The sequence below is a fragment of the Typopeltis vanoorti genome, chromosome 2 (assembly GCF_054136105.1).
Source record: "Typopeltis vanoorti isolate ZY-2024b chromosome 2, IOZ_Tvanoo_1.0, whole genome shotgun sequence".
NCBI lineage: Eukaryota > Metazoa > Arthropoda > Arachnida > Uropygi > Thelyphonidae > Typopeltis > Typopeltis vanoorti.
The window spans coordinates 42,638,237-42,663,776 of record NC_143550.1 but is presented as its reverse complement, the minus strand read 5'-3'; the positions used below and the strand labels follow the sequence as shown (position 1 = coordinate 42,663,776).

The window sequence follows — 25,540 nt, the reverse complement described above, 5'->3', positions numbered from 1 at the left end:
TTTAACTTCTAACAATTTTTCAAACTTTATTTTTCAATGAATGCATGTTATATTGTCATCACAATTTGATATTAAGGATGGCTTATTATATAAATAAATTTCCAACTACAATTATGAAGTCATATATATAGAAATTACATTAATTAAAAAGCACCAATATGCAGACAATCATTTCACTGCTCACCAACACATCATTTAGGTATGAATGGTGAAGCATCCCACCCATAAATCACAGCTGCTGAAATCTGATCAAAATTAAATAACCATTTGAGGAATGTCACCATTTGGTGTATAAGAAAGAAAAGTAATTTTTAGGAATAGGTAAATGAAAAAGCACATTCTAGTGCATTTATTTATTGTGAATTCCACCCACAAAGGCTATAAACCATGAGTGAATTAAAGGTGGATAATCTGGAGAAATCTGATCTAGAAGTTTTGCAAACATTCATACTGGGAAGTTAGTATGCTAACCACTTAGCCAACCAGACGAGCTTGCATATTTAACTGCATAGTTAGTTAATAAGGTTTTCATATTTCTTACTTTATAGTTCTGTGAAATAAAACCTTCCTTTCCTTTGTATTCAATTCTAAACAACCTTAAGAACATTATAAAAAAATAATAAAAAAATAAATATACACTTTTAACTTATAAAATGACATCTATTATCCAGATTTACAATCCTTATGATTTTCATTACAGATATCTGGTTAAACCAAATATAACCATAAATAATGTACATTATCTACAAAAGGTTCCAAAATACAAACTACAGTACTTGATACATTTTTATCCTTGATTCATACTATCTCTGTAAATGAAGAATATAAAATAAAGATTCTATTGGGTTATTAACAAACAATTCTAGATTTTACATCTGACATACTCTAAGAACACTAGTCTTTCTATATTTAGATTTAAACTCATAAAATTTTAGCAACATTCTCTTTTTTCTGATAACTGCACAAGATATTCTACTGAGAATTTTTTCTTCAGTGCAAAAATCCTATAGTAAATAAATAAAAGCAAATTAGACTAACATTGAGAGTTAATATCACATATAACAAGAAATTATTGTGTACAAATGAAGTCCATGCATACTGACATTCATCTTATGATTACAGCATAAAGTGTTGACCATATAATTATAACTTGCTAAATAAAGATATAATAGTTCAGAAGAGAGAGTGCATAATTATAGAAAAGCACATTTTACAACAGCAATCTGGTATAGTAAAATCATTCATTACTATATCAACCAAGCTTAGAGCAGTTTATGGCAGGAACTATAGATATAGTTTTCTTTTGCTTAATTTTTTTGAGTAAAATGGTCCTACTGAAAGGATAAATTTCAAACCTTTTCTAACCGTGATCCAAATTAAAACATACACACACACACACATATATATATATATATATATACATATATATATATATATATATATATATATATATATATATATATTGCGTGTACAGGGTTGACGTGAGATTGTACAATACCAGGCAACTCACATCAAAAGTGAAGCAGGAAGGTGGCAAAGTGCATGTAGTTTAATCCACCTTTGCACTACTTCTAGGATCAGCTCTCTGTCAGGGAAAATTGAAAAACAACATACTACAATGAAACAAAAGTTTCATAGAATAATATGTGTCTTTACTACATATAATAAGGTAAAAACAAAAACGAAGCAAAGCTCAAATCAAACACGCATCTTATCAACATTTAACACAGAAAAAACAAATAAAAGAAATTAGGAAATATTTTATTCATTTCAAACACACAGTTTTGCTTGTTATGCCTATTCTTTCAGAAGATGAACGAACGAAAATGTCCCTGTATAATGATAAATATTCCATATCCAACAGATATCATGTTGTAAATGCAAGAAATATGAGAAGTATGGACACAGCTAGAGTATGTACTACATGTAAAGCAACCCAACTCTGTATAGTGATCAACAGCACCCCTCCCATAGACAGTATATATTATCACTGAGAATATACTAATTTTACAATCCAAATTTAATTGAAAAAATTCAAACTAGCATAAGTATTATTTCTGGGAAAATTCCCCTGTTACTTCTCTTAAAAACTATTATTTTTAAGGCTGTTAAAAAAAAAAAAGAAAAAAAAGGGGGTAGGAAACGTGGGGGTGGAGGCAAAGTGGGAAAAATTAATTAGAAAACAGTTTTTTTTAAAAATAATATATACACACACACACACACATATATATATATATATTATATTATATTTAAGAGCGCTTCTATTCTCCTGTTTCCCATAAAGCCCTTCTCTTCCCCAAAGAAGTGCCCTTAAATATAATCTTCTTTCCCTACGCGTTATTCCCGCTTCCTATGCAGGGTCCGTGTGTTACTTAGATGCGACTACTTGTCAGTACTACTCCCAAACAACCTGTGATGCCGCTGGGGGGGGGGGTATATTTTTGGCTGTAGAGGCGTATGTTCACAGGACCGGTTTACTTGCTTGTGGGATGAAAAATGACAGATAAACTGGAGGAAAAAACCCTACTGCCCGTGCCCAAGACCGGCTAACTTGGCTATGCCTGAGGAAAATCCTCAAATTCCTTATGTCTTTGATGGGAATCGAACCTGGGACACTCCTTCCCCAGGTATATGGTTGCAAAGCGCAAAGCCACTAGACTAACCACACAGACCGCCCTTAAATATAATAAAATATATATATGTATATATATTATTTAAAAAAAAAAACATGGGTTTTCTAATTAATTTTCCCACTTGCCTTCACTCCCACAATTCCTAACCCCCCCCTTTTTTTTTAACAGCCTAACAGCAGAAGTATGGAGAACGAAGACAACCTAATGTCTAAACAAGGTATGTGCAAAATTTCTTCCTCTATTAGTCTGCACATATTTATCTTTAAAATACACTTATAATGCCCTAAGAATTCTTGAGTAAAAAGCCAATGTTTTTAAAATAAGGGACACTCCTAAACGAAAACAGGCAAAAAGGCCGTAAAAATAATAATAAAACTAGCATGCCACGTATATTTAAAACTTTGTAAAAATGTACCCAGTCAATGTGGAAGGGGCATAATGTACACCAGTTGAGTTTCCTATTGAAAGAAACCCAGGATGTGAAACCACCAAGCATGAACATGTTTAAAGCTATAAAATCTATGGGATACACTCTGATATTTAGTATTGTATTTCATTTTTTAAAAAAGAGGTTAGCTGTGACTTCATGGTCATGACAAGCAGGTAGTTGGTAACCACTAATAGGATATGACCAGCAGCATCAAAAGTGCAGGTTTATGACAAAGATGCTATAGATAATTTTCTTTTGCCTAATTTTTTGATTAAAATGGTCCAATTCAAAGGAAAAGTTTCAATGGTAATTTGAAATACCAAACTATGTTAAGTCATCAAGACAGGGAAGAACTTTTAAACATCATTTTGCCAATACAACAGTTTTTTTAACTTATCTAATTATGGCAAACAATCAAACAAACAAAAAAATATAATAGTTTTAATATTATCATTTCAAAGTGTTTTATCAAATTGAAGTAACTGAAGTAGAAAAAGTCCTCAAAGGCTTGAAATGTGGAAAGGCAGCAGGAGTAGATGATATTCGACCAGAAATGCTGAAGTATGGTGGAATAAAAGTCTTACAGTGGCTGCATTGCATAGTTCAGAAAGCCTGGTCAGAGGGACAAATTCCCAATGATTGGAGTAGAGCTCTCATAGTACCCATATATAGAAAGGAAAATAAAACTGAATGTGAGAATTACAGAGGTATTTCCCTACTGAGTGTTTCTGGCAAGATTTTTGCCAGTATACTTGAGAAACGGTTGAGAAGAATTGTGGAAGAAAAGCTTGGTGAAGAACAAGCTGGATTCAGGCCAAATAGAGACTGTCAGGATCAGATCTTCACTTTAGGACAAATAGTTGACAAAGCATGGGAACATAAAGATCTGTATTTAAGTTTTATCGATCTGGAAAAGGCATATGACAAGGTGCCAAGAGAGAAGCTATTCAATACGCTACAGTTATATGGTGTCAATGGGGCATTATATCAAGCAATACTTAGTCTTTATTTGAGTTGTAAGTCAGCAGTTAGAATTGAAGGAAGTACAGGAAGATGGTTTAATGTTAAATCTGGTGTGAGAGAAGGATGTACATTATCCCCTCTGTTATTCATTATCTATATGGATCACATTGTGAAGGAAAGTGGTATTAAACATGATATCAGAATTGGAGGTGTTATTGTCAGTTCTTTGCTTTATGCAGACGATGTTATACTTCTAAATAAATCCGCTACAAGTTTGCAAGATTCCCTGACTAAATTGAATAACTGTTGTAATAGATATGGCATGAAGGTCAGCATTAAAAAGACAAAGACAATGAAAATAGGTAGAATTGTTGAAAATGTCAACTGTATTGGGGAATACAGTTGACATTATTGTGAATTGTGAACCTGTGAAACAAGTAAAACATTTTAGCTACTTAGGCATTTTTCTTAGTGAAGATGGTAAATTAAATATGGAAATAGACAACAGAATCAACAAAGCTGGTATAGTAGGAAGTCAATTGAATAAATTCATATAGAATAAGAGAGAAATTAGCCGGAACACTAAATTAACTGTATACAAGACAGTGTTCAAACAAGTTTTAACTTATGGATCTGATAGCTGGGTCAGAAGTAAAACACTTGACCAAAGACTAGAGACTGCAGATATGAGAGTCCTAAGGAAGATTAGAGGCATGAACAGATGGCATCAATAGTAATATCAAATTATTAACGAGGATATTAGGAAAGAACTTGACACTGTCAGCATCCAGGAATTCGTTAGCAGATCTAATCTCAGGTGGTATTTTCACTTAAACAGAATGGGCGAGGAAAGATTAGCAAAACAAGTGTTCTCTGCCAGGTTGGCAGGAAAATGACCCAGAGGAAGCCCAAGATATAGGTGGATTGATATGGTACAAAGTGCCTTAGACGATAGAAATACAAGATTTGATAATGTTGGAGTCTTGACAAGTAACAGACTGATTTGGAGGAAAATTGTAGATAGGAAGTTAGTAATGATGTAAATTTTTCATGTAGTACTATCATATCCTGTACACCCCTTGAGAGTACACGTCAGGAATTTGATGAAGACTACCTTGTAATGTATGCAGTAGAGCAGGGGTTCTCAACCTTTTCCAGTGATGTAACACTATATTTAATTCAAGATATTAGATGTACCAGTAAGCAAATCTGTTTTCGTACCATAGGTTGAGAATCTCTGCAGTAGAGGAAAAAAAAACTAAAAAAAAAATCTGCATATCTAATGGCTTAGTGTTGAGACCAAGTTCTTATGTAAAACACAAAAGTAACAAACACAATGTAACATTGATATTTCTCCACAGGATATCTAATGGCTTAGTGTTGAGTCCAAGTTTATCATTCAGATACCTTATGGCCTAATACATTAAACCAAGGCAGTTTGGGACCAAAACTATACAACCTATTATTATGACCACATTTCACGCTATTTTGTCAAGTGCATTAATTTAATGATGACACATTTTTATGCTCATACCAAGCAGTAAGGAAAAATCACAAGAGTTCATGTCGGATTGGTACAATAACTTTAAACTTAATTCCTTCAGAATCCACAAACTCACTGACTACAGAGCAAATAATATAAATATATACTAGCTCATAGTAGTGGTCTAATTTATATAAATATTTTATGGGGATGTGTTAAAAACTGAAAAATGTTTTGATGACAAAATAAAATTAATAGATTATTTAATTCTTGATACACCTTACACGTGACTAGAGAAATATCCTTTTCTTTACATGTATATTCCACTGATTTTACATATCATTTAACTTGCTCTTAAGTCCTTGCATGTGTTTGTTATCAGCTGCAAAATACCAGTCACCTATTTTTTTATGTGAAATTCAAAGGGTAATTCCATTCCTATGTATTCCATAAAATATTCAGAGTGGTGGAATTCAATGATGACCTCAACTTCTCCTTTATCATGACTAAAACCTCATTCACATAGTGAAGTACTTGATGATATAAGGACTACAATTTCAAGATTTTAGCAATCTGTAATCTATTTTCAACCAAGATTCAAATCACTCTACGCTTACAACAATGTCATTGTATATACTACGATTATTTTTACCTAAACTTATTCTATCAAAATGTTATCAAGTTTCATTAATTTCAGGGTATTCAAGGTCCTGTACACATGGTAATTTGCTTGACTAGATTATCAGTTTGCAGTTTATCTTTTGAAAAATTAGTGACAGTAGCTTGAATTTACACAATCTAAGAGAAATGGATTCTCACTGCAAAGGAATATATTTTAAGTTTCTGTAACAAGTGTTGCAACATCATATACTTTTTCACTGGATACTTCCTCGAAATGCATTACCACTGCTGCAGAGTATTTGTTAATAAATGCAGCAGTAGTAATAAACCATGTTGAAACACAAAAATCCGTAATTTAAAGATTGCATATTACATTCAGTAATACCATATATTTAAATTAAGAATTTTTGTGTTTCAACATGGTTATTACTTTTCCTAAATCTTTCAGTCTCTATATTTTTCTTGGTGAATTCTAGTAAAAGGTGTGTGTGTGTGTGTTTAATTAATTTTATGTCTTCTAATATATTAAAAGAAAAGATATTTTCTGAAAAAATTTTTGTTCTAGGCATTTATCAGTAATTTCCAGACCACCCCTCCCTCATATATACAAATAAATAAGATAGGTAATGGTTTGTTGGTAAATACACAGACACCAATATTTCAGTCTCAGCAACAAAAGGAACAATAGAAAATTAAAACAGTCACATTCCAAATTATGTACAGTACATTGATAAAGATCAGGCATGTGTCCAACTTTGACAATAATAGCCCATTGTCTAGTTCCTGCTAACCAACTGCTAATTTTTTTCATGCCAAGAACATGTTTATTTCGCTCTCTGATGTATCATCAAATACTCTGCAGCTATTGAGTTCTGGCAATGCCAAAGCATGTATCTTTCGATTTTTACTTATACATCTCATAAAAAAGGGCAAGTTCCTCCTTATATGAAATAGCTGTTGAAGCAGCTAGAAGAAGACTCACTCTACTGCAGTTTTTGATTCATTAACTAATTCTTGTTTGCCTCCCCCCCTGCCAATTTTGCATATTTTATTTTTCTTCATCTCTTGCAGTTTGTTTAGCCTTACCAGTAGGCTAAACAAACACAGAAGAAGAAGGCAATGGCAAACCACTTCTGTATATATTTTGCCAAGAAAATATTATGAACAGATGATTATGTTATTGTGATATAGTGCTGGAAGATGGGACACCCAGGTTGGAAAGCAATGAAATGGCTACTTGGAAAGAGCAGAGAGAAATGAACTTCCAATTAACAAGAATGATGAAGTTGGATCAAAGCCTTCTGGAAGTTCATTCTGATAGAGTTAATCTCAGTAGAAGATGCCTCCACTTTACTGATTTACATAAAATAGGAACTAGGAATGTAAGAAGTATGTATCAAAGAAAACTGGAACTGGTGAAGAAAGAAATGAGAAGAACTCGATTTTGGGTTACAATCCAGTGTCGATAGATTAATTCTAATCAGAATAAAAGCATACCCAGTGAATGTTACACTCATACAGGTGTATGCACCTACTACAGATCCAGTGAAGATGAGGTAGAATTCTACAGCAGCTTGCAACTAGTAGTATACAGTACTGATAAAAGAGATTTTTTTTCTTTTGATATTAGATGATTTGAATGCAAAAGAAGAATGAGGCATCACTGGAAAAATTGGGTTTAAGACTGAGGAATGAAGCAGAAAAAGGATGTTGGAGTCTTGCATTGAGAACATTTGCTTTATTGCAAACACTTGCTTCCAACAACATAAAAGACGATTGTACACATGGACTTAACCTAATGGTGAATATAGAAATCAGACAGATTATATTGTTGCCAGCAGAAAGTGGAAGAGTGCTATCCAAGTAGCAAAAAACACTACTGGTACAGACTGTGGAACAGATCATGAATTATTGACAACTGAAGTTAAATTGAAATTAAAGAGAAACTAAGAAGAAACATGTTTTATTTTAAATGTGATGTTAAACCTGACAAAAATTATGGAAGATAGAGATGTAAGGCCACGAAAGTTATCAAAGCAATGGTATTTCCAGTAGTGATGTATGGATGTGAGAGCTGGATTATTAAGAAAGCTAATTGATTCATTTGAATTATGAGTGTGGAGAAGACTATTAAAAATCTCATGGATTGCAAGAATGACCAATAAGAAGGTCTAGAGAATATAAAGACAGAATGCTCCTTGGAGGCGATGATTGCTAAAGAGAAGTTGATGTATTTTGTTGTACATATCATGCGAGCTGATGAATCATTAGAAAAGATAGTTATGTTGGGGAAGATTGAAGGAAGAAAAAGACCACAAACAGTTGGATGGACAAATAACTTACCAACTTGAGCTTATAATTATTGAAAGAAAGGACAAGTGGGATGGAGAGACTTTTTTCACAGGATCACCAAAAGTCGAAAATGACTGGATGGCACATAACAACAACAAATTACAAAGGCTCTTAAGGCGTTCAAACATTTGCGAATTCATCTTACTTTGTCAAGTGATTAGAAGTGTGTTTTCTGGCAATAAGTGCATCACAGCATTTTTTTGTAAGAATTGGATGCCTCGTGAAACCTAAATGTTGCCACTTTGAAAGGTCCTCATAAACTTTGTGGTAATTTAGAGTTACTGTTGGCAGTCCAAGATATTTTTACATATTATAAAATGTAACTTCATCTTCCGTGAGCCATTTATCTTGAAAAGCAAGTCTTGTTTGATTGTTTTTACTTGATGAACACAACCAATTAAGAATTATAAACACGTTAACACAAGAATATTTTAATGTTTGCCAAATATTTGTATGAAACTAACAGACTATCCTGAGTGGCTTGATAGAAACAGTTTTACAAGGTGGAATACAAACAATTGATCATTCAAAAGTAGAACGAGCTGCGTGATGTTACATTGCTAAGCATTAAAGAGAGGTAAATTTCATCAGTGATGAATAAATAATAGGCATTAATTCACAATTACATATAATAATTTTAATTTATAAATTCAATTAAAGACAACAGACTAATGTAAGAATTAAAGGTCTCAATTTAAAAAAAAAAAAAAAAATAGTATGTTATCTGGATTAAACTTTCCCATATTTCTGACAAGAATATACAGTCATTTCGATTCAAGTTAGGGCATTGAAGTAAAGCCTCAGCACTCTCTCTGAATAGCCATTCAAATTTATAGTGACATCTGTATAGAAGGCGAGTCTTGGACCAGAGAATGTTGTGGTTTGTCTCTATCCCATGCTTCGTCAATCCAGACTTATCGGATTTTTTGTGAAGAATGTATGATTGATGTTCTTGTATTCTTTTTTCTATAGAGCATCCGGTTTGTCCAAAGTACAAGAGATTGCAGGCTACAAGGAACTTGATATATACCAGGCAGACATAGTTGAGCGTTTATCTTTAGAAGAGGGGAAACAGGTGGATATTTTCTTAATAGGGGTGGCTGTTAAATTATTTCTTCAAAATTCTTGAAATTGGTTCTGAAATCCTGCAAATATATGGAATTGGAACTCAATGTGTTAATTCTTTGTTGTTCTGCATGGAAAGTAATGTATTCTGAGAAATGTGACATGTGAAAAAATTATATTCACTTAATCCAGAATAACTAAAACATACATTATTTTTCACAAACTTACACCAAATTAATTTTAAGTTTGATCCCACTCATTAACTAACTGCTGTGTGTAATTATTACAGTGTTAATTCATAAATAAATTAGCTACTTTTGCATATTCTTAATGTTGTACAACTCATGTTGATCACTTATGAGCCCCTTGGAATGCTTTATGTGCACTTTTCTCCATTTTTCTGAAACTTCACCTTTTGTTTAAAACAACAGAAAACATAATTGGTATGGTTACTGTATTTAATGGATCAGTTAAATTTTTAAAATCTGCTTCTGTGGGAAAAATACATCATACTGAGTGATGGAGAGTTTCATGTAGTCACTGATATCAACATTTAGGGACTTTGGTTTTGGAAAAATCTACACCACTTGCTCACATTTGAAACAAAAGTAAACAAAATCAATGGCATCATTCACTGGAAATAGCTGTACTTTTTAAAAGCACTGAAATATATAGATATGCAAATTTATCTTCTTCATAGCAATTGAACAAAAAATATTCTGTTCTTCATCAGCATTTCATTCATGCTTTGGCGAATCTTCCAAACATTGTGAAAGGCAACTTTTAGATTGGTTTCTTAGGAGAAAAATACATTGTACAGAAATGAGCTTTCTATGATGTCTGGCAAAATCTTTGAGAACTTGTACAATTTTATGCAAATCTATACCACGTTACTTTTTAGCTATCTCTCCTAATCTTTGATCCTTGGGAATAAACAGTTAACAAAGCTACCATTTGGTAGGATAACTCTTAGCCTATAGATTCTATAATTCACTTGGAATACAGGATGCTCCTGAGTTGTAAAGACCCAGATTCAAATCCTGTTTAGGATGCAAAGAACTTTTATCAGGACTGATTCAGTCAGAGGCATGTGACAAGGTAACCCATGTGGATACAAAAATTAAAACTGTAGTGGATTCAGGAAGTTAAAGAGGTAATAAAGGTACAAAAGAAAGCATATCAAAAGTTACAGCCAAGTCAACTTCTGTGCTTCGAACATACACAGAAAAATGCAAGAAAGCTGTGTGAAATTAGCTGAACAAAGTAATGGGAAGATTTTGGTCAGAACATAGAAAATAAATAACAAGAAAGTGGCAAAATATTCTGGAGGCTATTGAAAAGGCTTAGAAATGGAGGAAAGAGTAGTGTGAAAGGAATCAGAGATGATAGAGGTGACATGAAAATGGACGATAAAGATATTCTAATATCTGGAATAATTACTTTGAAAGATTGCTAAATGAAACAAGAAGAATTAGCACAGTGGAAGAAAATACCCAACAGGAATACATATTCATACTTAAAGTAGAAAAGCCATTAAAAACCTGAAATGTGGAAAGGCAGCTGAAGTAGACGATATTCGACCAGACTCAAATATGGAGGTATAAAGGTTTTACAGTGGCTGAAATGCATTATTCAGAATGCTTGGTCAGAGGGTTAAATTCCAGATGATTGGAGTAGAGTTCTCATAGTATCACTCTGCAAAAAGGAAATAAAACAATGTGAGAATTATATAGGTATTTCTCTACTGAGTGTTCTTGGTAAGATTTATGCAAAGTATACATGAGAAACAGCAAAGAAAAATTGTAGAAGGGATTATTTCGAGCAATACATAATCTACTTGAGCTGTATGTCAGCAATTAGAATTGAAGGTGATACAGGAAGATAGTTGATGTTAAAATTAGGTGAGCGACAAGGGTGCACATTATCTTCACTGTTATTCATGATCTAAATGGATCACATTACAAAAGGAGTATTAAATGTAAACCTGATAGCAAAATTGGATGTTAATCTATGCTCTTTACAAGTACAAGTGAAATAACTGTTGTAATAAATTCGAATGAAAATCAGAAATAATAAAGAAAGACAATGAAAATAAAACATCAACCATTCCTGAATGGAGAATTTGCAGAAGTAAAACATTTCAGTTATTTAGGCACAATTTTCAATGAAGATGGTAAATTAAATATGGAATAAGAAAGAAATGGGGTGCTTAAGGGTCAAAGTTGTATAACTGAGAGGAGACCTCCACATAGCCTTTAAAGGAATGCAGAGAACAGACCAGGGCTTCTGACTGAATGTCTAATCCTCACTTTCTCGTGGTGCACCCTGTTGGGTATCTACCTGGATACTGAACGAACGAACGATGGGCTGGCAATTTGGGATTTAGCCGACCAAATTGTATTCTTATTGGCTTAAACTAATATACAAAATTATGGTGCAGCATGACAAAATTTCCTGCCGGCTGGGGCATCGCCCAGTTAAACAAGGCCCCCCGTTGTTTTCGCCAGGGAACCAGAGTGACCGGCGAAAAGTCAGCTACTCGAACAAATCTGAAAGCACACCCCAACTCAACATCACCAGAGTTAAAGATCGGTACTATCAACATAAGAAACCTGAATGCCAAAGAAATGGAGCTAGCTGAGGAATTAGATAAGTACCAGATCGTCATAATCCGGGTGATTGAAACAAAAAAGACAAAAACTGGTGAGATCTTTCTGAACAATAAATACAAAATTTTATATTCAGGAAATGACAATCAAGGAAAAGAAGGAGCAGCTGTATTATTCAACACAAAATACGAGGCTAATCTTCTTGAATGGCAGGAAGTCTCAAGTAGAGTGATGTGGGCAAATATCAGAAAGGGGAACTGGACAATGAGAGTTATTTGTGCCTATGGTCCCACAGAAGGTTCTACTACGGTAGAAGTGGAAAAATTTTTTGATGCTCTAGAGAAAGCTACTGACACAATGAAAAAGGAAAAGTTGGTCCTTCTGGGGATCTAAACAGCAGAGTAAGAAATGATTGTCAGACATACAAAAATATTTTGGGAAAATTTGGATAAAAGAGAGCAACACTAATAATAATGGCAAATAAGTGTCGGATTTCTGATCAGGACACTGACTGGTTATTATTAACACCATGTTCCAACAAAAAATGTGCACAAATTCACATGGAGAAAAGAGGCAAGGAATAAGAAAAGTCTCATTGACTATGTTATGAAAATAAATATCAAATAGTGATGTTTTCTCCCTGGTGCAGGACACCAGAGTGTACAGAGGATATGAAATTGGAAGTGATCACTATTTAGTCTTGAGCAGGATAAAACTGAATTTCCTATTGAAAAGAATAACATGTAAGAAAGTTTTAAAGCGAATAAAAGTTGAGCAGCTCTCAGATGTGAACTGTAGACTAAAACACACAAACATTATTGGAGAAAAAATGAAAGAGTTTGAGAACAGGAACCAAACCTTGCAGATTCAGTGGCAAGCCTTGAAGAAAACCCTCATTGATTCAGCCAGAGAGGCATATGGTGAGGTTGTCTGCAAGGATAGAAAAATCAGAACTCCATGGTGGACACAGGAAGTTAAAGAAGCAGTGAAGGAAAAGAAGAAAGCATATCAAAAGTTCCTGGCAAATAAGTCAGCTTGTGCTCTTAGAGAATACAGAGACAAATGTAAGAAAGCTAAACACTGTGTAAAACTAGCTAAACAAAAATCATGGGAGGACTTTGGCAAGAATATAGAAAATAAATATCAAGAAGGTAGTAGGATATTCTGGGTTGAAGAAGCTTAGAAATGGAGGAAAGAGTGCAATAAAAGGAGTTAGAGATGATAAAGGTGACATGAAAACAGGAGAAAAAAAATATCATGAAGAATGGAGTAATTACTTCGAAAAATTGCTAAATGAAACAAGCAGTGATAGCACAGTGGTAAAAAACACTCAACAGGCATACAGTCAAGAATACATATCCATACTTGAAGTGGAAAAAGCCATCAAAGGCTTGAAATGTGGAAAGGCAGCAGAAGTAGATGATATTCAACCAGAAATGCTGAAGTATGGTGGTATAAAAGTGTTACAGTGGCTGCACTGCATAGTTCAGAAGGCGTGGACAGCGGGACGAATTCCAGATGACTGGAGTATAGCTCTCATAGTACCCATATATATAAAGAAAAATAAAAGTGAATGTGAGAATTACAGAGGTATTTCCCTACTGAGTGTTTCTGGCAAGATTTATGCCAGTATACTTGAGAAACAGTTGAGAAGAATTGTGGAAGAAAAGCTTGGTGAAGAACAAGATGGATTCAGGCCAAATAGAGTCTGTCAGGATCAGATCTTCACTTTATGACAAATAGTTGAAAAAGCATGGGAACATAACAAAGATCTGTATTTAAGTTTTGTTGATCTGGAAAAGGCATATGACAAGGTGCCAAGAGAGAAGCTATTCAATACGTTACAGTTATGTGGTGTCAATGGGGCATTATATCAAGCAATACTTAGTCTTTATTTCAGTTGTAAATCAGCAGTTAGGATTGAAGAAAGTACAGGAAGAAGGTTTAATGTTAAATCTGGTATGAGAGAAGGATGTACATTATCCCTCTGTTATTCATTATCTATATGGATCACATTATGAAGGAAAGTGGTATTAAACATAATATCAGAATTGGAGGTGTTATTGTCAGTTCTTTGCTTTATGCAGACGATGTTATACTTCTAAATAAATCCGCTACAAGTTTGCAAGATTCCCTGACTAAATTGAATAACTGTTGTAATAGATATGGTATGAAGGTCAGCAGTAAAAAGACAAAGACAATGAAAATAGGTAGAATCATTGAAAATATCAACTGCATTGTGAATGGAGACCTGTGGAACAAGTAAAACATTTCAGCTACTGAGGCACGATTTTTACTGAAGATGGTAAATTAAATATGGAAATAGACAACAGAATCAACAAAGCTGGTATTGTAGAAAGTCAACTGAATAAATTCATATGGAATAAGAGAGAAATTAGCCAGAACAATAAATTAGCTGTATACAAGACCGTGTTCAAACCAGTTTTAACTTATGAATCTGATAGCTGGGTCAGAAGTAAAACACTTGACTAAAGACTAGAGACCGCAGATATGAGAGTCCTGAGAAAGATTAGAGGCGTGATGGCATCAATGGCAATATCATATTAAAAATGAGGATATTAGGAAAGAACTAGACATTGTCAGCATCCAGGAATGTGTTAGCAGAGCTAATCTCAGGTGGAATGGTCACTTAAACAGAATGGGCGAGGAAAGATTAGCAAAGCAAGTGTTCTCTGCCAGGTTGGCAGGAAAACAATCCAGAGGAAGACCAAGATATAGGTAGATTGATACAGTACAAAGTGCCTTAGACGATAGAAATATAAGATCTGATAATGTTGGTGTCTTGACAATTAACAGACTGATTTGGAGGAAAATTGTAGATAGGAAGTTAGTAATGATGTAAATTTTTCATGTAGTACTATCATATCCTGTACACCCCTTGAGGGTACATGTCAGGAATTTGATGATGATGATAAGAAAGAAATTAGTCAAAACATTAAATTAGCTGTATATAAGATGGTATTCAAACGACTTTTAACTTATGGATCTGAGAGACGGGTTAGAAATAAAACACTTAATCAAAGACTGGAGACCACAGGTATGAAAGTTCTTAGAAAAATTGGGTGAGTGAACAGATGGTATCAATGCCAGTATCATATTAAAAATGAGGATATTAGAAAAGAACTTACTAATGTTATCATTGGCAAGAACATGTTAGCACAGCTAATCTCTGGTGACATGATCATTTAAACATAATGAGAGAGGAAAGATTAGCAAAACAAGTGTTCTTTGCCAGGTTAGCAGGAGAGAGATCCAGAGGAAGTCCAAGATGTAGGTGGATTGATAGAGTAAAAAGTGCCTTAGAAGACAAAAATATAAGATCTGATAATGTTGGAGTCTTTACAAATTACAGATCAATTTGCATGAAAATTGTTGATCAGATGTATTAATTATGTAACTTTTTTCATGTGGTGCTATCATAATATCCTGTACTCACCCCCCCCCCACCCTGAGGGTACATATCAGAAATTTGATGATGGAGGGGAGTAAATTAGTTGAAGAAAATAAAATAATATTACCTGAAAATGACAGCAGTGGAACGGATGAACAAGGAAGAGAAATATGTTCCTTGGGATTGGTGTTGACCAGTTGTACTTGTAACAGAGAGCAGAGGAATTACTTGATGCCAGTTCAGATGAACATTGGATGTGGAAGTAATTGTAACCGACACAAGCAGCAGTTCTGATTTGTACAGAGTTAATAATTGTTTGGACGTAAAGTAACATCGTGAATGAAAGAGAAATCCTAATGCTAATTTTTTGGAAGGTGAGGAAGCAATAGTTGTAATGTGCTTATGCCCAAAGATATCTCATCTTGTAAAAAGATTTATTTTTTTTATTTTTTTTGTAGGATATAAGGCAGAAAGTATTTTGTTAGCGTCGAAACTGACAAGGTTATCTGAATGCTTTAGAGATATCAAGGAAAATGACATGCGACTTGCCAAAATTTTCTGTTATATCTGTCCAGAGATGGGTGACCCTCTGTTGATTGGCACCGGCAGAATCCATATTGGTGATCATTTATTAGTTGGGAGCCCATAGTAGAGAATGAGAATTCAGAATCCTGGAGATCAGAATTCAGGGTACTACAGGTTGTGGTTCTGAAAGTTATGGTAATATGTGTATTACCAGTTTGTCGAATGAGAAGGAAGTTGTGTGCTGTCATCAGCGAAGCTGATTATTGGGTTGGTATTCAACTGAAGTAGGTCACTGTTATACGAAAAAAAAATGTTGGGTGAGAGAACAAGGCTCCCACATGATCCGTGATTAGCTGCATAGTTAGAAGACATCGACCCCCCCCCCCAACTATTATGCATAGCATGAGTCCAGTCTGAAATCTGGCAATCAAAATAATCAAAACACTTAAAGATATGAAGGACAACCACCTAGACTTACCAAAATTTTCCATTACCTGTCCAGAGATGGGTGACATAGGTAAGCAATCTCATGTTGATTTATACTGGCGGAATCCCAATTATAAATGAAAACTGATACTGGCGATTGTTTGTTAGTTGGGAGCCTTCAAGGTAGCATAGAAGTAAATGCTAATAGCTCTCCTATTACTTTAGAGATGAATGAGGTGAGAGAAACTGGATAGTAGTTGGGTTGTAAGAATTTGTCACCGTTTATAAGAACAAGTTGTATGCACTAATTCCACAGTACAAGATAGATATCAGTGAAATATGAAGGCGTGCAAAGGTGATATGGAATGAGAATTAACTTTCGAGCACGCAGCTTTAGGATGATTGGAGAAATGCCATAAGGAGACGTTATCTATCTGGAAAAGAATCTTTTGATTTCTTTCTGGCAAGGTCAAGGAGGACAATGTATGATCAGTGTCTGGAATGGCTTGGGAACATTTACCAGGGATAACCGTAGAGGAATTAGAGGAAAAACGAGAAGTTAGGAGGCTGACTTTTTCTTGGATGATTATGCAACAGAACCATTCAAGTGTAATAGTGGTGGGAGTAATGTTTGGCAGATGTTGGCTAATAGCCTTGATAAGAGATCAGAAGGCATGATTGCAATTTTGACAAGATGAATGTTTCATGCTTTTTTGCTGTTTCAAAATCCATTTTGATGAGTTCATAATTTTTTATACAGTTATTCCAATAGGAAGATAGAGTTATAGATAAAAGTCAGTTATTAATAAATTAATAAATGTTTCCACTAAATGAATGCATTTAATTAGATTAAAAATTTATTTATTGGAAATTATAATTGCAATTTAATTAAAATTGTATAAATGATATGAAAAACTTACTTGTTTTCGTGGGCACTTGAAGCATGTGAGATTTATTATTTTTCAAGTAAAGTGCCATAATTATAACATGTAATGTCAGTTCATTTTTTTCACTTTATGACTGAAATGAAAACTGGAAGCATGATAAGTACTGGAGCATGCACAAAGTGAAAAGAACACTATAATATTGCTGTAGGGGGATTTTTGGAACCTGAAAGTAGATATTTATGAAGTCTTTCTTTCATACAAAAAGAAAAAAAGCATTCAAAATTTATTAATTGTTATATTATGACAGAACAACTGTTGTGGGGAAGTGAGGTACAGCAGGTTTAGTTTCTAAGAAAAAAGCATTCAAAATTTATCAATTGTTATATTACGACAAAAAAATGAACAGTCTTTTATATAGAAAGAAAACAAAAGTTTCTAAACTTTAAAGGAGATAAAAGGAGAGAAGAAAATGATTGGCCTACGTCATACCTTTTAGAGAAAACTAGCAATTAAAATTGCAAGTATCTTTGTGATTCTGTAAGTGAATGCTACTGTGTTTGAATTAAGGATTTCAGATACAAAAGTTTTATTTCCAACTCTCTGAAAATAAAACTTTTCTTACTAAATTCATTGGCAGTTGCCCGTGACCAAATAACTTGTTAGGCAAATTAGACGATGTTCTCAAATGGAAAAAAAAAAAAAAAAAAAGTAAATTATGCAAAAAAATAAAATAAAAAAAATAAGGCAATATATTTTGAATGAGGCTGAAAATTCACTTACTACTTGTGCCTGTTAACTTGCTTGTGATGAGTGGATTTCTGGAGCCCAGTCAATGCAGCATGATTCAAATCCTTGTGGTTGGAGATACAAGGATCATTCTCCAACTAACAAGCAGCGAGTTCAAATTCTACTGCAGATATGATGGATATTTGTGAATACATTTAGGAAGCAGTGAATTTTATCACATGAACTGAGCTATTTTGAATTATGGCTGATACATCTGCAGCGGTTGGCTATTGGAGGAGACGAGGGAGTCTTTCAGTATGTAGCCAGCATAAGAAAGAATAGTTACAGTAGCATGATATTAGTGAAAATGGCAGAATGATACCTAACCATGTAGAAAACATAGTTGAAATATTAAGTGAGCAATTTGTAAAGGTATTTCATCCTCATGAATGTGATATCATGAAAAACCCGAATACAATAGGAAGGACCGAAAAAGCAATGATGATGATGTGTGCTTAGAAAGTTAAATGATGAATTGAGTAAATTTGATGTTAATAAGGCTGTACAGCTTGAGGATATACCACTGTGCGTTTTAAGGGAATATTCCAAGAAGTTAACAGTTTTGACATACAGTACTTATTTAACATAGTCTTACACTGGGCTGCATTCCCAAAGAGTAGAAAGAGGACAAAACTGTCCATATATAAGGTAGGTAATATGACTAGAACTTCAAATTATAAGCCAATCTGTGAGTCTTGAGTAGTAATTAAAGTGCTAAACATGTTAGTTTAGCACTTTAATTGATACCAGCAAGTTGTGCATGGTGGAGGATTGTCTCAAAACAAGGAGGGTAACCAATGGCATTCTTTGGGATTCCATTCTTGGGCTCTTGTTTAACTTATTTGTTAATATTTCATGCAGACTGATTGGGGATCTTCAGTTGTTTGCTGATGTTGATTCCCTTCAGAAAAATATAAATTCTCTTGGACAAATAAGTAGAGTTAAGTTTTAACACTAATTTTGTAATTTGAAGTGCAGACAAGACTTTGTACTATGTTGATGGAACTGTGCTTCAATAAGTAGATAAGATTCGAGATCTTGGGGTGATGGGTGACAGTGGACCAAAGTTCAGAGGGCACATTACAAGTGTTGCAAGTACTGTATACGTTTTTGCTGATAACAATTACACTGAAATACAAGATGAGGTGGTTGTTATGCCACTGTATAAAGCAGTGGTAAGACCATATGTAACTACTGTGCTCTGATTTTGTTACCTGAATTTTTATTGTAATGTGGAAGCATTAGAGAACACTCAGAGACGAGTGACTAAGACAATATCATGACTATGGAATGAGGTTAAAGGAATGTAAATTACAGAGAATAGTGGATAGAAGGAAAAGAAGTGATATGATAGAAATGTTTAAGTTAGTGAGGGAAGTTATATTAATACAGAGGAGATTATATAAAAAAAAAAAAAAAAAGAGTAGACAGTGAGTAGGGAATAACAAAAGCCCATCCCTGAAAGTTGTGTAAGGGTGTGGAGAAGGAGGGCATGAAGAGTAGATTTCTTATGTGGAGAACTACGAGTGAATTGAACACATTATCTCAGAATCTGTTGTCAGTGCAGGGGGTGTTAAATAATTGAAGGTTCAATACAATAAATATGCTGTTGGAGATCGATGTCAAGTGATGGAAAATATATGATTTAATCTCCAATCGATGACCTCAATAAAAGTTGAAATCAGTCTGGGTAATGGCCCTTCTCATAACGTTTTTGCATTATGGATTAAAAATCAATGTGAAGCCAACAGTTTCTATATTCAAAAGAACTTTCATGAAGTCACTTCACCTTATGCTTTCACTTGGGTATAGGATTAAAACAAGAATATAATTTCTTGTCAAGTACAATACACAAGTAGGAGAACCAAAATTTAAATCTAATTTATCGATGAATAATGTGATATGATAGACCATTACTTTACTTTATTGAACTTTGGTATGACAAGTAGAATGGCAAAACACACAGAGAAGGGTGAGAGATTTAAATTTTGAATATCACTTGTTCATTCTTTTCTGAAAATCAGCTTCCCATACAAAAATTGCTGTTATCTATCACATAATCTTCCACATGCTTAATGTGTTGTCAATTCCCATCTTATATAATTTAAATAGAAATATCTTGCACGGGAGTCTAAAGATCATTGCAAAAACCAAAAATATTAGTATATTATGATTACATAACCTCATGGATGAGTTCTCCATTAAAAACCACATCCAATAAAATCCCACACAAAGTTCTCACAAGAACTTTGAGAGAGAGATATCTTTTTCCCTGATGAGTTGTAGGTCACAATAATCATAAAGCATACACTATATACTATATGAGTGTTTTTCTTTTTAACAAGAAAAACCGTGTAATTATCGGTATATAGTGCTGAGTTGTAATCCCGCTTTGGAGGCAATGGACCTTTTCAAATGAAGATTGATAATAAAATCTCATATGGAAAGACATTCACCCGCAGACGATTGCAAGACGTTACGGCTCGTTACGTTAGTTGCCTCGAAACTAAGAAACAATCTGCAAAGTATTTCAAATAGTCCATTCATTGGTCTAGTGAATTTTTATAATACCTTGCATTGTGAGAGATCATTAAAAATACGAGGCAGTATATCTATTATAATAAAACCTTAATTGTATTGTATAGTAATGTTCATAACATTTACCTTACTAGATATATAACCATAATATGAATTAAAATATTCAGGATGAACTACTGATGAGCCACAATCTTAATCTTCATCATCATCTTCGTCTGGCACAAAAATATCATTTTCTTCAAGAAATGCAGCTCCTTCTTTGCTAATTGTTGCACCCAAGTAAAGACCAGGCAAGACGGTTAAGAGAACCCTAACCAAACCGAAAGGAGTTTTCTTTGGTTCAGGAAGGACTGCACCCGTTTCAGTTGTAATTTTGGTTCTCATGCCCATTAGGTAAGGACTTATACATTTACTTACACTATACTTATACTTCATGAAACAGTAATTTCTCTGCATTACTCTCACAACAGCAGCCATTTCTCCATATATTATTTCTAAGCCGTTAATCACCGATTTACTACTTACGGACAAAATGCTGTGATAGACCATGAAGTAATCTTGATAGTTATTACTAGCGCTCCTGGTGACAGGTCTTGACAACTGGCTATTGTAAGCACGCATGCGGCGAGATGACGTTCTCGTTCAGCTGATACGATCTGTTTCTATAATATAATCTCGTTGGTATCGTTAACTTACGAGAGCGTATCCAACATGGCATCCACCTGCAAGTACTTCGATGAAGATGCAGTTTATAGAATCAATAAAAGAGGTCAGGTAGATTTTGGTTTAGTACTTGAAAATTCTGAATTTGTTAGTAGTGATGAAGAAGATTTGGACGATGGAAGTTTGTCTGATTGGAAGCGTATGAAGCGCGGACACATTAGAGTTGCTTGGCATCCAAAAGGCAAAGAAGAGGTTCTACTGGAAAGGAAGGTAATTCAATCATTTGGTTGTTGAATATAGTGCAACCTATTCTTTATTCTCGAATTAACTTGAATATTCATTAAAGGTGCACTTTTTTTATTTCATTCAAACATGGTGCATAATATAGGGAATCATTACAATAGAAATCGAAAAAACTAAAATGGCAGAGTGCAATAAAGAAATAAATGCCAGTTATACATTTCCACATGTATAGAACTGTATTATTATTATTATAAACTATGTACAAAATTTTATCGATGAGTAGTATAGGCAGGTAGACCAGTATTTTAATTGACCTTGGTATGGCGAATAGAATGATGGCACAGAGGTGAGATATTTAAATTTCGGAAGATGCCCTTTTTACATCTAGTGATTGTTCAGAAGCCTTCATTACTTCTTGACCAAACAGAGGAGACGTCTATTGTAACATTTTCAGCAAGCACACTCATTAATTCTTGTGGCTAATTTTGTAATCATTAGTTTCCTAATATGTACCTTCAAGGGATGTAGAAGATACTATGCTAGTACCACATTATAAAGTTTGTGTTATTACTAATATTATAGTCCAACACTCCACTATTATATCTTATATTTCTATCTTTCAGAACATTTCAGACTGTATCAGTCCACCAAGAACTCTCTCCTCCTCTGGGTCTTCTGCCTACCATCTTGGCATCAAACACCTGTTTTGTTAACATTTCTTCACCTGTTCTGTTTAAGTGACCAAAACACTATGGAATAGCTCTGCTCACACATTCTTAACATCTTCATTTTTAATGATTCTGCATTGATGCCATCTGTTCACCCCCCCCCCAACTTTTCTCAGAACTCTTGAAGCACCTGCATAGCACAGTTGGAAGAATGATAGTACATTATTCCCTTAGATTGGAAAAGACATAAGTTTGATTCTTGTTGTGATGAGAGGAATCTTTATATCTGAATTTTCAAGTGAAGGTGAGTTAGCCAATCTCATATGGAACTAACAGGGCTTTTTCTCCTGGAAACTTTAGCATTTAAATCCTCATACAGGCAAATCAACCATCAGAACACATGCATTTGGTAGTGGGCAATAGATGGCTATGTCGATGATGGTAGTAGTATTATGTGTACTTAGCGGAGATGGTGATGTATAACCAAGTAGAATGCCCTTCCCCAATGAGTCCTTGGACTCCTTAGCATTGTCACATATTAATAACCTTTGTCTGTAGTCTTTGAGCACCCTTTTATTTCTGAACCAATTCTTGGATTCATAAAATAAAATCTCTTATTCCATATACATTTATTCATTTGGTTCACCATTATACTAACATTGCTTATTATATTGTTTGTTTCATATTTAATTTGCTATCTTCACTAAAAATTGTACATAAATAGTTGAAATATTTGTCCTGTAGGTTCTCTGTTGAGAATGCAGTTGAAATTTAAGTTTATGTTCCTAATACTTTCTTAGTTTGGTGTTTTTGTTGCTGATTTTTATACCAAATTTGTTACAACTATTATCCAGTTTAGTAAAAGACTAAACTGGATAATTTAGTCTTTAAGTAAGTTAGATAATCTCTAACTTAGAGACTTACACTAGATTTGTTTAGGAATGCATCATCTGCATAAAGCAAAGAGCTAAGTTTGATACTTACAATTCTGATGTCAGGATTTATACCACTTGCTTTCTTTTTTTTTTTTTTAATGTGTATGATAGTATATATGCTTCTCAATCACATGATTTTACGCCAAACCATTTTCCTGTACTTTAATTCTAACTGCTGACTTTGTATAATTGTAACATTTTTGAGCATCTTATGTGCATTTTCCAGATCTACAATATATATAATACAGATTCCTTGTTATATTCTCCCAATTCTCAGCTTATCATAAAATAGTGACTGATGATCCTCTTTGGCATGAACCCAACTTGCTCTTTTCTAAGCTTTTCTTCCATGATTTTTCTTAACCATTTAGTAAAAAAATTCCTTTAATTTTCACTTTGTTTTATTTTCCTGTTTTTGTGGATAGTAACTATGAGAGAGCTCTATTTCAATCACCTAGAATTCAACTAAGCTTCTGAATTCTGCATTGTAACCATGTAAAACTTTTATACCTAAACATTTGAGTATTTCTGGTCTAATATCTACTCCGTTACTTGTCTGTGTTCATATTTCTTATGGCTTTTTTTTTTACTTCAAGAACTGATGTTCGCTTGATTGCATTGCACTTGAATATCTATATCTTCCACCATTATTCTTTTATTTCTTGAAGCATTCTTTGAAAATAATTACTCTAGACATCAAGAATATCTTGAGATTTGGTTTTTAAATTATCCATTTCTAAGCTTCTTCAATTGCCTCCAGAATATTTATTGCCTTTGTGATATTTTTCTTCTACATTCTTATGAAAGACCTCTAATACCTTTTAGCAAGAATGTCTTCTGATGATTCTTTTGTTTAGCCATTGTTGCACATAATTTGGCTTTTGTACATTTTTCTCTGTAGTCTCTCACTAGAACATTTGCCAACTTACTTGTTAGGAACTTTTCTTATGCTTTCCTCTTTTCCACAGCTGTTCTTTAGCCTCTTATGTTCACCATGGAATTCTAATTTTCTACCTTTTGGAAACAACATCACATGCCTTCCTGGCTGAATCAATCAATGCACTTTCTTCAGTTTTCCACTGAAACTCCAAGATTTAGTTCTTGTTTCCAAGGTCTTTCATTTTTTGTGAGTAATATTTGTATAATTTAGTCTGTAGTTCACTTCTAAATGTTGTCCAAATTAAATTCTTTTTAAAACTTTCTAACATTTTTTTTTACAATACTTACTTTCATCCAGCTTAAATCTAAGTGTTGATAACTTCTAGTTTCATATCCCCTGTATACTGCTCTTTTATCCTGAACCAGTATCAAGATATTGCTATCAACTATAATATTGTCGATAAGACTTCTTTTTTCTTGTCTTCTCTCCATGTGAATTTGTGCACAGCTTTATGTTGAAACATGGTGTTAGTGATGACTAGTATGTGTCCTGAACAGAAATCTAGCAGCCAATTATTATTATTGGTTTTGCCCTTTACTTCAATTCTCCCCCCCCCCACCCCCCAAAAAAATATATATATATACACACACACACACACATGCACCTGGGATTCATATCCTATCCTGCTGTTTAGATCTTTAAGGACCATATTTTCCATTGTTGTCAACTGCCTTCTCTAATGATTCAAAATATTTTTTGGAATCATTAGAGAAAGCAGCTGACACTTCTTCCTTAGTAGTAATTTATTGAGATGGTAAAAATATTTTATTAACAATCTGTCCTAGCCACACCTATTGGCTGAGTGGTTATCATCTCCTTTGTTCTCCAATCTGCAGATATTCTACCTGTCCCTGTCTGACACACAGGTTTGTAATTTGATACTTGAGTTCTGTCACCTCCCTTATGAGGCTGCACAAACTTGGCTTCCTTCCACTCTTTTGCAACTTGACCTAGTGCAAGACTCATTAATAAATATGTCAGGGCAGATACCAACTCCCTGGAACATTCCTTCAAAATACATGGTGATATATTATCAAGTCCTACAGCCTTATTAACAGCAAGTTTGCTCAATTCCCCATATACCTCTTGCCCACTTACAGTCAGTCTCTCCTTCTCGTCAACTGCTATATCCTCTGCAGCAGTTGTTCTTATACCATTTATTTCAATCATTGTCATCCTTCCATAATCTGTTTGTTTTTTGTTTTTTTGCTGGTTACTTATTGAAAGAACTCCCTTCTTTTTGGCTTCATTAGCCAACTTCTGCTCGTACTTCACTTTTGCTACCGTTACCAACCAAGTCACTTCCTTGCCTGTTCTTTGTAGTCATCATAGAATTGATTATTACTACTGCTCGTGTGCTG

The 25,540-nt window shown here is 34.0% G+C and overlaps 2 protein-coding genes across 5 annotated transcripts in view; one reads left to right on the top strand and one right to left on the bottom strand.

Annotated features, from left to right (window-relative positions):
* Nucleotides 1-21,446, bottom strand: LOC150108967 (essential MCU regulator, mitochondrial-like). 4 transcript variants are annotated; one of them, XM_090411151.1, is made up of 3 exons: nucleotides 20,857-21,443; nucleotides 17,440-17,629; nucleotides 1-1,004 (listed from the first exon to the last, which is right to left on the bottom strand). In XM_090411151.1, the coding sequence occupies exon 1, from the start codon at nucleotides 21,349-21,351 to the stop codon at nucleotides 20,923-20,925; it is 429 nt and encodes a 142-aa protein (XP_090267277.1). In that variant the 5' UTR covers nucleotides 21,352-21,443; the 3' UTR covers nucleotides 1-1,004; nucleotides 17,440-17,629; nucleotides 20,857-20,922. The 4 variants fall into 4 exon arrangements, with proteins under 4 accessions (XP_090267277.1, XP_090267290.1, XP_090267283.1 ...); XM_090411157.1 differs by lacking the exon at nucleotides 1-1,004 and adding an exon at nucleotides 8,898-9,627; XM_090411164.1 differs by lacking the exon at nucleotides 17,440-17,629 and having other exon boundaries at nucleotides 20,857-21,445.
* LOC150108966 ((E3-independent) E2 ubiquitin-conjugating enzyme UBE2O-like) overlaps nucleotides 21,405-25,540 on the top strand; it is a 360,964-nt gene continuing 356,828 nt past the window's right edge. The window contains exon 1 of the mRNA XM_090411140.1: nucleotides 21,405-21,663. Within this exon, the coding sequence (XP_090267266.1) occupies nucleotides 21,442-21,663 (222 nt within the window). The 5' untranslated portion in view covers nucleotides 21,405-21,441. The remainder of the gene's footprint in view (nucleotides 21,664-25,540) is intronic.